Source organism: Pinus tabuliformis, chromosome X, assembly GCF_031772625.1.
Source record: "Pinus tabuliformis cultivar Carrire ecotype Pingquan chromosome X, CPIR1, whole genome shotgun sequence".
Classification (NCBI taxonomy): domain Eukaryota; kingdom Viridiplantae; phylum Streptophyta; class Pinopsida; order Pinales; family Pinaceae; genus Pinus; species Pinus tabuliformis.
The window spans coordinates 431,880,868-431,896,886 of NC_142308.1; the positions used below are offsets into that span (position 1 = coordinate 431,880,868).

The window sequence follows — 16,019 nt, forward strand, 5'->3', positions numbered from 1 at the left end:
CCCTCACTAGCCGCCTAAAGGTGAGGTAATAACTAGCAAATCTTGTCTTTGCAATTTTAAGCAATTGCAACTTGGAGTAAGTGCCATAGAAGTAGTTTACCCTTGTATGCCCTGTGATGAATTTAATGAGCTGCTTCCCTTTCCTGTAAACCTCAGCAATCCACCCACAATCTTTGTGTTTCACAATATCATGCATCAAAAGGTTCAATGTGTGAACCAGGCACCCAGACCAAAAGATGTGTGGATGAGTACGCTCAATAATTTTTCCTGCTGCCTTACAATTTGCTGCATTATCTGTGATCACTTGAACCACATTATTCGGACCAACATCTTTGATTGATTTCAATAGGAGATCTGCAATGTTTTGTGCAGATGCAGTGATGGAGGAGGAGTCATGACATGCAATAAATACTGCACCACTAGAAGAAACACCAAGAACATTTATCAAATGTTGGTTTCTAATATTTGTCCACCCATCTGATACAATGGATACCCCAGAATCTATCCACTCATTTGTAAAACGTGTCAAAGCTCTTTGAACCTTCGCTTTTTCTCTTTCTAATAACACTGTTCTAGCTTTCTCATAGTTGGGGGCCTTGTATCCTTTTGGGGCTTCATTGATGGCCTTTACCATTTCATGCCAATAGGGAGAGCGAAGCACATTGAATGGTACACCGCAAGCACAAAGAAAATGGACTATCTTTCCATCCACATCATCCCTCCCAGCAACATTAAGGAAATCCCCTATTGTTCTTCTACCTCCAGAGCTTGCAGAAGTACCATGAGGAGATGAGCAACTACCAAATTTAGAGGTTGCACTTGATTCAGAATGAGTTTTTTGTTTCTTGTTTTTTTGTTGTGCAGCCATCTCTATTTGGATGTATTTTCTTCTTTCTTCAGTTGAAATGTTTGGGCAAATTTGTAACCCCACAGAACCCTTTTTTTCATCACTGTCCAGCACCCCACAAAGATGCCTCCTCAGACAGGTATATGAACCACAATATGGTTTTCCTCCATGACAACCATGAGGGCACACAAATTTGTAAGATCCACCACCCTTTCCCCCATCAAGTTTGGTCACATAGTTCCACAAGGGTGTTGATGTAGCTTTCCCATCTTGTGTTTCAGTGTCCCCTTCAAGTTCATCCCCTTCCTCTTCAAACCCTTCCTCCTCATCATACATTGGGTCACTACTATTAGGACCATCACCAATGTCCTCTTCTGTTTCTTCCCTTCTATTCCTCACCCTTGCCATCATTAAAACCAAGAGTGGAATGATACATAGTAGCCAAAAGAACACCATCTTGGAATATGGATATAGGTGGTGGACAACCTGTAAATAAAGGAGCAAGTAGAAACAATGGGAAAGAGTAGGAGAGGGAGGAGAAAAATACAAAAAAATTGTCACAAAAAATAAGGGAGTTTGGGGTTTGAACTTACCTCTTTAGCTCTTGTAGATGAAGTCCTCCAAGCTCTTGCTCCAAGCTCCTCCTCCTTCTCCTTGCTCTTCCTTCTTCACTCCTCCAAGCTCTCCTCTCTTCTCCTCTCTTTTCCTCTCTTCTCTTCTCCAACTCTCATAAACTCAAAGTGAGAAAATGAGGAATGAATGGGGGCTTTATTCTTTTCATTCCTCACATTAACCTCACTCTAACCTCACCCTAACCCACCCCCTCAATGCTAACTTAAGTTAACTTTAAAAAAAAATTTAAAAAATGAGTTTTTTTCCCTTGGGCGCGCGGTTTTGGAGGAAGCGCTCCGAAGCGCTGCGTGAAGCGCACGCTTCCTGGCCCGAAGCGCCATCCGAAGCGTGCTTCGGGGCCGGCGCTTCCTAATTTCCAGGAAGCGCATTAAAAAGGCCGAAGCGCCCTTCGCCATTTTCGGAAGCGCGCTTCCGGGGGCGCTTCCGTACGGGGCGCGCTTCGGGCCTAGGATCCGGGGGGGGGCGCTTCCTGCAACATTGATCTGGATCACCTTCAATTAACCATCTTTCAATCGAACCAATGACCTCCTCATAATAAGATGGAACTTGTTGTAACAAATGAGAAGGCTCCTGATCTATTGATGTTTCCTGGTTTCTTTTATCCTCTGACCATTGTTGAAACTTTTGAACCTGTATTTTAATGGCATCTATCTGACTGGAGTGTTCAACCTTTATAGCATTGATTTGCCTGACATGGTCTTCTTCCATATCTTTTATTACTTTATCGGTCTTTTCCTTTAAGTTCATCAAGCAATACTGCATAGAGTTTATTTCTTCTTTATGATTTGCTTGCATGGTGGCCAACTGATTATTATGATCGAACGTCATGCTAGTCATTTCTTCATCCATAGTTAATAACTTGTTTTGCATAGAATTAATTGCCCTATCATGATCAGCTTTCATGGTTGTCATATTTTCCTCTAAGTCTGACATCTTGCTTTGCATGAATCTAATTTCTCTGTCATGATTAGTCTTCATGGCCTCAATTTCTTTAGCATGCTGATTTTGCATAATCTCCATCTCCCTATTACGTTTTTCCAGGTGGGTGCATAAAGTTCTCACATCATTGACGTAATTAGTTTGATTAATCTCCATATTTTTTACCAGCATCATTAGTTCTTGTATAATTTGCTTTTGATCTTCCTTTTCGTTGTCACTTATCCCTGCTTTTCCATTACAATGAATTTGATCTGCAATAGTACAGGTGGATGACACATTCTAATATGAAGAATCGTCTTGGAATCTTTCACCGTCAGCTGGACCTTTTATCAAATTACTTTTATTCTGTTGCACAATTTTAGGGGCAGAAGGCAAGCTGTTTGGATTACCATATCTATCTTTAAAAGCATTGACAATGTCTTGTAAAGAAGTGAAAGAATCCTTAGGAAAATTATTAAACCAATTCAAAGCATCACCCTCTAAAGAAATGACAAAAAGATGCATTTTGATATCTTCATGATTAAACTGAGGGGGTCTACAATATATGATCATTATATGAGTAAACAAGCCTAGATGCCTTCTAACAGCGATTGAATCACCACCCGAGAACACAGGTAATTTAGAAATGGCCTCCTTCGGAAAATCATGGAGGCGGTCAGTAAAATGACATGGTTTAAATGAATAATCCATGATGAATAATAAGGGATCAAATGGATGATAGAATGAGATCTCTGCTCAAGAAATCAATAGATGAAAGAAGTGGAGTCGCCACTTGAACAATGAATCTAATTCTAGTATCCGAAAAGGAATCTGCTTCTTGTCTGGGAAAAAATAAGAAAATGGAGTCGCCACCCAAACAAGAAATGAACTGAAGAGAAGTTGTTGATATGTGATGAAAAGATCCAAATGATGCCAAAAAATGTTGGCGTTGCCGGCTCAAACGAATGATAGAAAGATGAACGATGAATGATAAAAAGTCGTTGAAACACCAAGAAGAAAGTATCCCCGGCAACGGCGCCAAAAAATGTTGGCGTTGTCGGGCCAGATGAAAAGATAAGAAATGAGAAGGATGATTGTCATTGAAACGCCGAGAATAAAATGTCCCCGGCAACGGCGCCAAAAAATGTTGTCGCACAGTTTGACACGACAATGCTCAGACCGGGGGCTGTCACTCTTATCCCCGATCTCTCTGTTTAAGCCTGTCTCCCACGGCTAAGGGGGGTAGACCCTGTGAGATGATGAAGACCAAGTGCCAAACAGTTGGGTTGGGAGACATGATAGGGAACAAGCACTTAAATGATTTAGGAGTTAATGGACCAGTGCCTTATGAGAGTAAATGTTTAATGGATTAATTATCAGACACTGCAGCAATATAAACCATGAAGAGCAATCATTTATCATGAAAGCTTAACTTTTGCCAGATGCAAGATGATCAATAAAGGCTCAATAGCTTAGCAATTAAAAATTTTAAAAGGTAAATGCTTTAAACAACCATCAGAGATCATATTTATGCAGTTAATCTTCAAATGAACATTTAAGCACGATAAACATCAATTCCCACGTCAGAAATTTTAGCCTCAGCATAAAAGATGAAACCTAAAAATTTCTCGTGCTAAGACTAAAATTGCAAAAAATTTTTTTTTTTTTTTTAATGAATTTTAATTAATAAAATCTAAAAAGTTGAAACGATTTAAAAAATAAAACTAAAACTTAATAAATAAAATTTAAACTAATTAACTAAAAATTTAATTCCTAAATTAAAATCTAATGTTAACGTCTATTCTAAATCTAAAGTTTTAATAAAAAGAAACATACAAATAAAACTGAGTCTAAAAAACAAAAAAAAAAACTAAATCTAGCCCTAAATCAAAATTTGAAAAGAAAACGAAATAATATATGCGGAGCTTTAGAAATCTAAAAAAAAATTAAAAAAAAATGCAACACTTAAACTATGCTAACATATATCGGTTATGCCCATACATTTCACGCATGCAATAAACTTGGTCCGTAAAAGAAATCGAACGTACCCTTGCAGGTTTCCGACGGCAGCTGTGGAATTGGAAGGAAGGCACATGAACGCAGGAGTTTGGACGGTGGCAACGAGAAATAGCAGCAGCGTGGTAAAGAAGAAGCCCACGAAGGTATAACTAACAGCGAGGGACAGCAGCGAGATATCATGCGGTGGACAGAGATTTCGATGGCGTGAGGTAGCAAATGTGAATTGATTTGAAACTCACCTTAGCGTTTCGACTGAGATTTGATTTGTTACCTGGCGAGGAATAGTTCACGTTGAAAGGTTTCTGAATGATGCGTCCTTTTCCTGACAGTCACGTCCACGCAAAAAATTTGAAAATCGATGCCTGATATAAACTCACGCCACTGTTTGAAAGTATGCAGCCTCCAGCAACCAGGTGATGGTGATTTAATAAAACGCGTGGGTAGGTTTGAGGCCACCGTTGCTATTCAAGTCGAAGTGCCGCGGGTCGATTCTGAGCATTTCTGAATGGGACGATTTCATTTTAGATTGGACCTGCTACCTGACGCTATGCATATACAAACCAGCCCCATATAGATTTCGTTTTGCAGCTCTTTTCTCTTGACGGCTATCAGCTACATGAAGCCACGGCGTGGAAGGACTCACGCAAATTTTGTAGGCAGCCTGACGTTTTTCACGTGGGTAACAAAACAGCAAAACCCTTGAATCGAAATATGTTCCCTTGAATACGTGATTTCTGGGCCTTGATGCTTCCACAGCCAGCCAAGCAGATGGTCAATCAATCAACGCAACACCCAGAGGACCGAGAAAACTCAAGATCTTGTCTCAGGTCTGTAACCTGCAAGAAGAAAACAAAACCCAACAGATATACACAAAATTTTAAAGTAAAACCCTTCAAAACTAACCTAAAATCACAAAAAAAAAAATTGCAGTAAACAAAATCAAAACCCTAGATCCACCAAAAGAATTACAGTATTTACAGATCTAAGGCTCTTTAGTAGCCAGATTTATCAATAATCACAGTAATATTATCAAAATTTAATTTAAATGTAAAATGCTTCAGAAAACCCTGCATGCATTCATAAAAAATATTTTGAATGATGAACCTGGGATCAAGAACTAGCTGGGCTCTTTCAGAAAACACAATCCGGGAGTTGGCTGGTTCAGCCGAGAACTTCCCCTAACGCTCGGTAATCTGAAAAAACGATTTCCTACACAGCTTAAAATCAACCATCAATGTAGAAGGAGAAAACAATAGTGAAACCCCAATCAAATGGAGATACCTGCCAATATATTTCAGAATCTAAACTATCATTCAAACCCCAAAGATCAGACAAGATACCTGTGCCTAGATCAATCTTCATTAAGCTATCATTAATGGCTGAAAATAAAATTATGCAGAACAAATAGAACAATCTTACAGCATTTTCAGAAGAGTAACACCAGCAAGATTTTTAACCCCAAAGTCTTCTTTATTGCACAAGAAAAATGAACTACAAGAGAGCTTCTTCAGCACAAGACTCACAGATCCTATCTTCTCAAATGACCCCTAGCACCCTATTTAAAGGAAATGATCCCAACGGCTAGTTCGAGTGATCCATGTCGAAATGATCTCGACCGTCGATGAGGATCAAGACATCTCTTAATCTCATCCGTCGAATTTGTTAATTCATTAAAAAATGAAATTTTGCATCTATTTACTCAAAATCTTATTATTTTATTATTTTTTAGGGTTTTTGCTTTATTTTATAAAAAAAAATTATTATTTTATTATTTTTTATTATTATTTTTATTTTTTATATTTTATTTATTGTTTTATTTTTCAGTTATTTATTTATTTTTAATTTATTTTTAATTTTTTAATTCATTTTTAAATGGATCCTCGAACTTAGCCTTTGGAAAAATCACCTAGGACCTAGGACTTAGGACTTATGAGGGGACTAAAACATTTTCTAACCCTCAAGACACTTTACATCATGACTTTTACAACTTTACATCCCAAGGGGGGGAAAACCCATTTGACATAGACCCTCATAAATCACCCAGTTCTGCGACACAACTATAATCTAGCAGATTAACACACTAGGATTCTCCTAAGATTCTAATGACAAAATCCATCCCGGCTTTGGGGTTAGGCTGAAGGAAAACTCTGCCGATCATGGATCGGTGAGACAAAAAACCTTCCGGGACGTAGATTATCATTAGAAAGTTAGGTCCACCTAGGCAATTTACAGACATGACTCACATTTGCTAAGATTATTTACAAATTTATACATGCAGACTGGGTTTACAAATAAATTGATCAAGTTGCTGATGACTGCTGAATGGCACGGACATGTCGATCGAGCGCTACCCCTTTTTGAAAAGAAAAAGGGGGTGTACTGCTATGGGCAGTTGACCTGTAGTGGTCAACATCTGGCTCTACTTGGGGACACGCTGCTGCATTGTAGGAATGTGAGAATCCAGAATCTGCATCCAGGCAACAAACAATAAAACATAAGTAGCGTCCATCCAAAAAATCATCATATACATTAAGCACAAGAAAAATAAAAGCTCTTCATTTATTAACTATCTAGAAAAGTAAATCTAATCCTAAAACAAAAATGCTGAAATGACAAGGAGTAGGGTTAGAAATACAATACAAAGGATGCCCCATGGCATCAGATGTGTTCAATATAGTGTATACTGAGCATTTGCCTGCTTTCAGGCAAATCTGTCGGCTGCTTGTCGGATGTGCCATGTCCAATTCTGCATATGGTAGGACTTTTTCCTATCCGAAAATCAAGCTGCTCGCGGCCGTCTGATGCATCAAATCTTCTTCTCATTTTCTTTCTCTTGCGCTTTTTCTTTGTGGCAGGTTGTATCACTGATGACATGGAACTTTCTGTTTCAAAGTTATCAGATGAAGTATGTTGGACATGTCTATCTTTATCCTGCATCTGATCTTTATCATTTTTAAGTCTATCTGGATCACCTTCAATTAACCATCTTTCAATCGAACCAATGACCTCCTCATAATAAGATGGAACTTGTTGTAACAAATGAGAAGGCTCCTGATCTATTGATGTTTCCTGGTTTCTTTTATCCTCTGACCATTGTTGAAACTTTTGAACCTGTATTTTAATGGCATCTATCTGACTGGAGTGTTCAACCTTTATAGCATTGATTTGCCTGACATGGTCTTCTTCCATATCTTTTATTACTTTATCGGTCTTTTCCTTTAAGTTCATCAAGCAATACTGCATAGAGTTTATTTCTTCTTTATGATTTGCTTGCATGGTGGCCAACTGATTATTATGATCGAACGTCATGATAGTCATTTCTTCATCCATAGTTAATAACTTGTTTTGCATAGAATTAATTTCCCTATCATGATCAGCTTTCATGGTCGTCATATTTTCCTCTAAGCCTGACATCTTGCTTTGCATGAATCTAATTTCTCTGTCATGATTAGTCTTCATGGCCTCAATTTCTTTAGCATGCTGATTTTGCATAATCTCCATCTCCCTATTACGTTTTTCCAGGTGGGTGCATAAAGTTCTCACATCATTGACATAATTAGTTTGATTAATCTCCATATTTTTTACCAGCATCATTAGTTCTTGTATAATTTGCTTTTGATCTTCCTTTTCGTTGTCACTTATCCCTGCTTTTCCATTACAATGAATTTGATCTACAATAGTACAGGTGGATGACACATTCTGATATGAAGAATCGTCTTGGAATCTTTCACCGTCAGCTGGACCTTTTATCAAATTACTTTTATTCTGTTGCACAATTTTAGGGGCAGAAGGCAAGCTGTTTGGATTACCATATCTATCTTTAAAAGCATTGACAATGTCTTGTAAGGAAGTGAAAGAATCCTTAGGAAAATTATTAAACCAATTCAAAGCATCACCCTCTAAAGAAAAGACAAAAAGACGCATTTTGATATCTTCATGATTAAACTGAGGGGGTCTACAATATATGATCATTATACGAGTAAACAAGCCTAGATGCCTTCTAACAGCGATTGAATCACCACCCGAAAACACAGGTAATTTAGAAATGGCCTCCTCCGGAAAATCATGGAGGCGGTCAGTAAAATGACATGGTTTAAATGAATAATCCATGATGAATAATACGGGATCAAATGGATGATAGAACGAGATCTCTGCTCAAGAAAATCAATAGATGAAAGAAGTGGAGTCGCCACTTGAACAATGAATCTAATTCTAGGATCCAAAAAGGAAACACAAGCAGATATGAGGAAGGCTTCTTGTCTGGGAAAAAATAAGAAAATGGAGTCGCCACCCAAACAAGAAATGAACTGAAGAGAAGTTGTTGATATGTGATGAAAAGATCCAAATGATGCCAAAAAATGTTGGCGTTGCCGGCTCAAACGAATGATAGAAAGATGAACGATGAATGATAAAAAGTCGTTGAAACACCAAGAATAAAGTATCCTCGGCAACGGCACCAAAAAATGTTGGCGTTGCCGGGCCAGATGAAAAGATAAGAAATGAGAAGGATGATTGTTGTTGAAATGCCGAGAATAAAATGTCCCCGGCAACGACGCCAAAAAATGTTGTCGCACAGTTTGACACGACAACGCTCAGACCGGGGGCTGTCACTCTGATCCCCGATCTCTCCGTTTAAGCCTGTCTCCCACGGCTAAGGGGGGTAGACCCTGTGAGATGATGAAGACCAACTGCCAAACAGTTGGGTTGGGAGACACGATAGGGAACAAGCACTTAAATGATTTAGGAGTTAATGGACCAGTGCCTTATGAGAGTAAATGTTTAATCGATTAATTATCAGACACTGCAGCAATATAAACCATGAAGAGCAATCATTTATCATGAAAGCTTAACTTTTGCCAGATGCAAGATGATCAATAAAGGCTTAATAGCTTAGCAATTTAAAATTTTAAAAGGTAAATGCTTTAAACAACCATCAGAGATCATATTTATGCAGTTAATCTTCAAATGAGCATTTAAGAACGATAAACACCAATTCCCACGTCAGAAATTTTAGCCTCAGCATAAAAGATGAAACCTAAAAATTTCCCGAGCTAAGACTGAAATTGCAAAAAAAAAAAAAAAAAAAATTTTATGAATTTTAATTAATAAAATCTAAAAAGTTGAAACGATTTAAAAGATAAAACTAAAACTTAATAAATAAAATTTAAACTATTTAACTAAAAATTTAATTCCTAAATTAAAATCTAATGTTAACGTCTATTCTAAATCTAAAATTTTAATAAAAAGAAACATACAAATAAAACTAAGTCTAAAAAAAAAAAAAAAAAAACTAAATCTAGCCCCAAATCAAAATTTGAAAAGAAAACCAAATAATATATGCGGAGATTTAGAAATCTAAAAAAAAAAAAATGCGACACTTAAACTATGCTAACATATATCGGTTATGCCCATACATTTCACGCATGCAATAAACTTGGTCCGTAAAAGAAATCGAACGTGCCCTTGCAGGTTTCCGACGGCAGCTGCGGAATTGGAAGGAAGGCACATGAACGCAGGAGTTTGGACGGTGGCAACGAGAAATAGCAGCAGCGTGGTAAAGAAGAAGCCCACGAAGGTATAACTAACAGCGAGGGACAGCAGCGAGATATCATGCGGTGGACAGAGATTTCGACGGCGTGAGGCAGCAAATGTGAATTGATTTGAAACTCACCTTAGCGTTTCGACTGAGATTTGATTTGTTACCTGGCGAGGAATAGTTCACGTTGAAAGGTTTCTGAATGATGCGTCATTTTCCTGACAGTCACGTCCACGCAAAAAATTTGAAAATCGATGCCTGATATAAACTCACGCCACTGTTTGAAAGTATGCAGCCTCCAGCAACCAGGTGATGGTGATTTAATAAAACGCGTGGGTAGGTTTGAGGCCACCGTTGCTATTCAAGTCGAAGTGCCTGCGGGTCGATTCTGAGCATTTCTGAATAGGACGATTTCGTTTTAGATTGGACCTGCTACCTGACGCTATGCATATACAAACCAGCCCCGTATAGATTTCGTTTTGCAGCTCTTTTCTCTTGACGGCTTCAGCTACATGAAGCCACGGCATGGAAGGACTCACGCATATTTTGCAGGCAGCCTGACGTTTTTCACGTGGGTAACAGAACAGCAAAACCCTTGAATCGAAATATGTTCCCTTCAATACGTGATTTCTGGGCCTTGATGCTTCCACGGCCAGCCAAGCAGATGGTCAATCAATCAACGCAGCACCCAGAGGACCGAGAAAACTCAAGATCTTGTCTCAGGTCTGTAACCTGCAAGAAGAAAACAAAACCCGGCAGATATACACAAAATTTTAAAGTAAAACCCTTCAAAACTAACCTAAAATCACAAAAAAAAAATTGCAGTAAACAAAATCAAAACCCTAGATCTACCAAAAAAATTACAGTATTTACAGATCTAAGGATCTTTAGTAGCCAGATTTATCAATAATCACAGTAATATTATCAGAATTTAATTTAAATGTAAAATGCTTCAGAAAACCCTGCAAGCATTCATAAAAAATATTTCGAATGATAAGCCCGGGATCAAGAACTGGCTGGGCTCTTTCAGAAAACACAATCCGAGAGTTGGCTGGTTCAGCCGAGAACTTCCCCTAACGCCCGGTAATCTGAAAAAAGGATTTCCTACACAGCTTAAAATCAACCATCAATGTAGAAGGAGAAAACAATAGTGAAACCTCGATCAAATGGAGATACTTGCCAATATATTTCAGAATCTAAACTATCATTCAAACCCCAAAGATCAGACAAGATACCTGTGCCTAGATCAATCTTCATTAAGCTATCATTAATGGCTGAAAATAAAATTATGCAGAACAAATAGAACAATCTTACAGCATTTTCAGAAGAGTAACACCAGCAAGATTTTTAACCCCAAAGTCTTCTTTATTGCACAAGAAAAATGAACTACAAGAGAGCTTCTTCAGCACAAGACTCACAGATCCTATCTTCTCAAATGACCCCTAGCAACCTATTTAAAGGAAATGATCCCAACAGCTAGTTCGAGTGATCCATGTCGAAATGATCTCGACTGTCGATGAGGATCAAGACATCTCTTAATCTCATCCGTCGAATTTGTTAATTCATTAAAAAATGAAATTTTGCATGTATTTACTCAAAATATTATTATTTTATTATTTTTTAGGGTTTTTGCTTTATTTTATAAAAAAAAAAATATTTTTTTATTTTTTATTATTATTTTTTTTATTTTTTATTTATTGTTTTATTTTTCAGTTATTTATTTATTTTTAATTTTTTTTTAATTTTTTAATTCATTTTTAAATGAATCCTCGAACTTAGCCTTTGGAAAAATCAGCTAGGACCTAGCACTTATGACTTATGAGGTGACTAAAACATTTTCTAACCCTTAAGACACTTTACATCATGACTTTTACAACTTTACATCCCAAGGGGGGGAAAACCCATTTGACATAGACCCTCATAAATCACCCAGTTCTGCAACACAACTATAATCTAGCAGATTAACACACTAGGATTCTCCTAAGATTCTAATGACAAAATCCATCCCGGCTTTGGGGTCAGGCTGAAGGAAAACTCTGCCGATCATGGATCGGTGAGACAAAAAACCTTCCGGGACGTAGATTATCATTAGAAAGTTAGGTCCACCTAGGCAATTTATGGAAATGACTCACATCTGCTAAGATTATTTACAAATTTATACATGCAGACTGGGTTATCAAATAAATTGATCAAGCTGCTGATGACTGTTGAATGGCACGGACATGTTGATCAAGCGCTACCCCTTTTTGCAAAGAAAAAGGGGGTGTACTGCTATGGGCAGTTGACCTGTAGTGGTCAACAGGTTCTATAACTAACTTCTTGGCGTAGGCAGACTCCTGGTTTTTGAGGAATAAAATAAAGCTCGGTTTTGCTCTTATCCGTCTCGCTAAGTTTGTCGGCATTTTAATAATTTATTGTGCAATATTTTAGAAGTTATTAAGCCTTTTTCTTGGTAATAAGACTGCCATTTGAATCACCTTCTTTCCTATATTTTCTTTCGCTATTTGAAGCTAACACTGAAGACAATTCCACCAATTTAGTCATAAATTATTCTATAACCTCTTTAACCACTTAGTTGTTGGTCAAAGGAAATTATTGTGTGCTTTTTTGTGTTTTTTTTTGCAGATCTAAGGGAAAACATTGCATGCGAGGCTAGGGGGACCCCCCCTTGTGGCTTGCAAGCTCTAGCCCAAATGGAGAGAAGAGTTTGTTGTGGTGTTATAGGGCAAATTCTTGTAGATGTTGCACTGAGATTTTCTATCATAGATCTACCAAGCTTTTCACCTTCCAAAGGGGTAAAAATTTCTATGCTGACAAGTTCAAATCCCACTTTGTAACATGTTACTCTGTTGAGAAGATTGTTGACGAACTATTTATGCACTATTCATGAGGAGTTGACCTAGCCTTGCACCCTAGAGAATCTAGAGTTTACAATACGTACCATCCTCAGAATGAATGGAGCTACCTGAGAGGTTTCCCCAAAGATATGTTTGCTGGGAACAAAAAAGTTCCTTACTAGGGCTTTGGCATTGCTTGCAGATCTCAATGTTATTGTGCTGTGGAAATCAGGTATATGTTTTTAATTAAAAGTTTAATCTTTGTCTTCTTTCAGCACATTGTAGAAAGATGAGGGACACCATCAGATTTTGGCTAAGGGAGCTCTTTTCATCAAAGTTGCCCAATCTTTGGATACATAGAATATTTTGCTTTTACCTGTGCTCTAGTTGCAATCAGGAAGAGGTTATGAAGTTCACTGTGTATACGCTTCTGCATTTTGCTTTTTTGGTTGTAAATAATTTTCTGTAAATATAAGACATTTTTCAATAATAAAAAAAAGGGACAGAAGAGGTATGTCTCTTAATAGCTTTTACCTCTCGTGCAAGCTCCATGGCTTGCAAAAAATGGTGATGATCTGGCTTTATTCTTGAAGAACCCAAGTACACAGCTCCCCTTCCAAGGTTGTGAACAAGTTGATAGCATTTCTGTATCTCTATGCAAACCTGAAAAAATTTAAAGTCAAACTTTTAAGGAAACCAAGATTCAAACTCAACTAAAACTTTTGAATCAATTCAATATGGCTGACTCATCTACTAAATTTAGAATTTCAAAAAGAACAAAAAAATCATCAGTGCATGAACTTTACAAGTAATTAACATTCTCAACTTCTAAAACAGCAGTTCAATAATAATGCCAAATCATATCTACTCAATATAGGTGAACTTACAGTTTTCAACAGCACTGCTATACAGCACAAGAATAACAAAGAATACTAACAAATGCCAAGCTAAGTCACCTGACACAGGAACACAAGACACGCAGGACACGGGGATACGAGAGTCTGACATGGGACACGAAGACCCCTCGGAACAGGGCATGTTATATATATATATATATATATATAATAGGTACATCATATTATGATATTACACAAATTCTCATGATGATACAAGTAACAAATTCAATCATAGATTCATACATGTACATTGTAAGTTTGTAACATTATGCATGCAATCATGATTCATCAATGATACAAGTTTACAACTGGAAATTAACCATAAACTGTAGCTTTCTCATTAAGTCATCAAAATCAAAATGTATTACATAGGTACCAAGTCCTAAGGACTCCTAACTTGGAATGCCAATGGAATATAGCAAATACAAAACAAGTAGACACTCGAACCTGGAACCAAAGAATCTCATAGGCTGCTTGCTGTTGCAGTGCTGCTTATAGCTCAAAGTCATCAACATCAAAATCAGCATCAGTACCACCACTGCTCTCTTTTGCATCCTTTGCCTTTGTATCCACTTTAATCTTTGCATCTGCTAGCGTGAAGGATGACCCCTCAAGAGTATCGCCATCATCAAAAATGGTAGGCTCTAGCACTGGGTCATTAAGATCCAAGTTGGTCAATGCCAACTTAACACTGTTGTCCAAACACATGTCATCAGGAAAGACATCCCATATCTTTGTCTGTCCCTTCAACCACTCCTCCCTCTGCCTATAAATAAGACGAAGGTTGGTGTGCACATACACCATTGTCTCTACCCTAGACTACTCAAGCCTGCTCTTCTTCAAACTATACAGATTCCCATATGTGCTCCAATTCCTCTCGCAACAAGAGGATGAAGTAACCTAAGAGAGGAGCCTCATGGCTAACTGTTGTAGAGGAGGGCATGTTGCCCCATGAGTTGCCCACCAAGAATAGGGCTTCTTAGCCCCCCTGTCTCTAATAACATCATAGCCTGCAAATCGCCCAGTGCTAGTGGAAAACTCTACAAAGGCATCCTCCACCTCATCAAGGGATGCTCTATCCTGAAATATTTATCTCAATGCATCCTTCCTCCCTTGTGAAATCTCACCATCCATGTGAGGAGGGAATCTGCGTGAAGGTCCACCATTCAGCCACTCATGGTTGTAGTATTTTGGATTCAATGAGTGAGCCAATCAATGCAAAGGTGTGCTTCTAGGATGGGTTGGTCTATATCTGCAAATCACAACAAAGCAGTGACAGGGTCCATGATCTTAATAGTAAGATCTACCCTCTCCCACCAAGCATCATCTAATACTGTGTCCTTGACTCTTTTTGAGGTTGCTTGATCTGTCTTTCTCCAAAAAGATCAAAACTTTGAAATAACCATGGACCCAAGAGCAGTCTTGACCTCCCTCAACCTCTTCAGCATGATGAATGTAAAGGCAAATCATGTATCTACGATCTTCAACAATGATAGATGTGTGTACTCTTTGTAGATTGTGAGGGCATTGGTATGATTTTGTACAAAGTTGTAGATATGTTGTGCATCCTCAATAAGAGTTCCAATCCAGGGTACATCAAAAGCAATAGATTTGAGTGCTAAATTCAAGGAATGGACAATGCAAGGTGTCCAAAATACTTGTGGATATTTAGCTTCCAAGATCATGCCAGCAGCCTTGCAAATAGATGCATTGTCTATAATGATTTGCACACAAGAATCAACACCTACATCTTCAATAACTTTAATGAACAACTCACCCATATATTGTGCATCCTTGTATTTTCCAAGAGCATCCACTGCTTTCAAGAAAACTGGTCCATTCAAGGAAGACACCATGAAGTTGATGAGTGGATGGTGTGTTGCATCTATCCATCCATCAGAAACAATACTAACCCCAGATGTTGGCCATGTTGATTTAATAGGCTCAAGCATTTTATCCACCTCCTTTGCCTTACTCAACAATGTAGTTCTAAGCTTCTCTGACCCAGGAGGCACATACCCCAATGGAGCCCCTTGAGTTAGAGCTCGGCACATCTCAATAAATAAAGGTGATCGTGCAACATTAAATGATATGAAGTTGAGATAGAAAAAGAAGGCAATGGTGAGATCAATCTCTTCTCGCCTCTCTTGTTGAAATATCTTGTCCATTGGACCAAGTGTCCTCCTTTTTGTTGCTTGACCTGCACCCCCACCGGAACTCCCAAATGGATAACTAACATTGCTTTTCCTTAAGAATGGAAGGGGATCCTCATCCTTGTTTTTCTTAGATGATGCAACCACCATTGCCACACCAACATTGGTCTCTCTTTTTAG

The 16,019-nt window shown here is 38.0% G+C and overlaps 1 protein-coding gene across 1 annotated transcript in view; it reads right to left on the reverse strand.

The window, feature by feature from the left end:
* Positions 1 to 16,019, reverse strand: part of LOC149140408 (Putative lysine decarboxylase family protein) — a 145,241-nt gene that overhangs the window by 102,787 nt on the left and 26,435 nt on the right. The window contains exon 2 of the mRNA XM_089447663.1: positions 13,325 to 13,453. Coding sequence (XP_089303789.1) covers positions 13,325 to 13,453 — 129 coding nt within the window. The remainder of the gene's footprint in view (positions 1 to 13,324; positions 13,454 to 16,019) is intronic.